Here is a 475-nt window from a genome sequence, read left to right on the forward strand (position 1 = left end):
CCGCCCCAACCGCTAGCACCACCAGGGCCCCCACTAACCTGGTTGACCTGCGAGCGCCCACCACACACGTACAGCCGCCCCGCCGCCGCTGCCACCGCCGCGTGCACGCGCGGCGTGCCAAGCGCGGGGCACACCGCCCACGCGCCGCCGGCGCCCTCGTAGCGCGCGACCACGCTGCTGAACATGGCCCCGCCCACCAAATACAGGTCTCGGCCCAGCAGGGCGGCTGATGCAAAGGGCATCGCGTGGCCGGGCAGCAGGGGGGCGCCGGGGGACCAGGTGGGGGCGGGGTCGAGCGGGTCCAGCAGCTCGGCGCCGCGCAGGCTCCGCCAGGAGGGGTCGTGGCCGCCTGGGGGCGGCGGTGGAGGAGAGGGGGCGTTTGAAGTGATGAAGGCCAGGGGGGTTGGTGTGAGTGGTGGGGAGAGCGGAGGCCGTGGGGGGCCAGGGGCGCCTGAGCAGCCGGGGAGCAGGGGCG

General features: G+C 75.8%; 1 protein-coding gene across 1 annotated transcript in view; it reads right to left on the minus strand.

Moving 5' to 3' along the window:
- Positions 1-242, minus strand: part of MNEG_12336 (hypothetical protein) — a gene marked incomplete at both ends in the record, with an annotated part of 2,142 nt that extends 1,900 nt beyond the window's left edge. The window contains one exon of the mRNA XM_014039193.1: positions 39-242. Coding sequence (XP_013894647.1) covers positions 39-242 — 204 coding nt within the window. The remainder of the gene's footprint in view (positions 1-38) is intronic.
- Between the last annotated feature and the right edge of the window lie 233 nt (positions 243-475).

Source organism: Monoraphidium neglectum (genome assembly GCF_000611645.1).
Source record: "Monoraphidium neglectum strain SAG 48.87 unplaced genomic scaffold scaffold03192, whole genome shotgun sequence".
NCBI lineage: Eukaryota > Viridiplantae > Chlorophyta > Chlorophyceae > Sphaeropleales > Selenastraceae > Monoraphidium > Monoraphidium neglectum.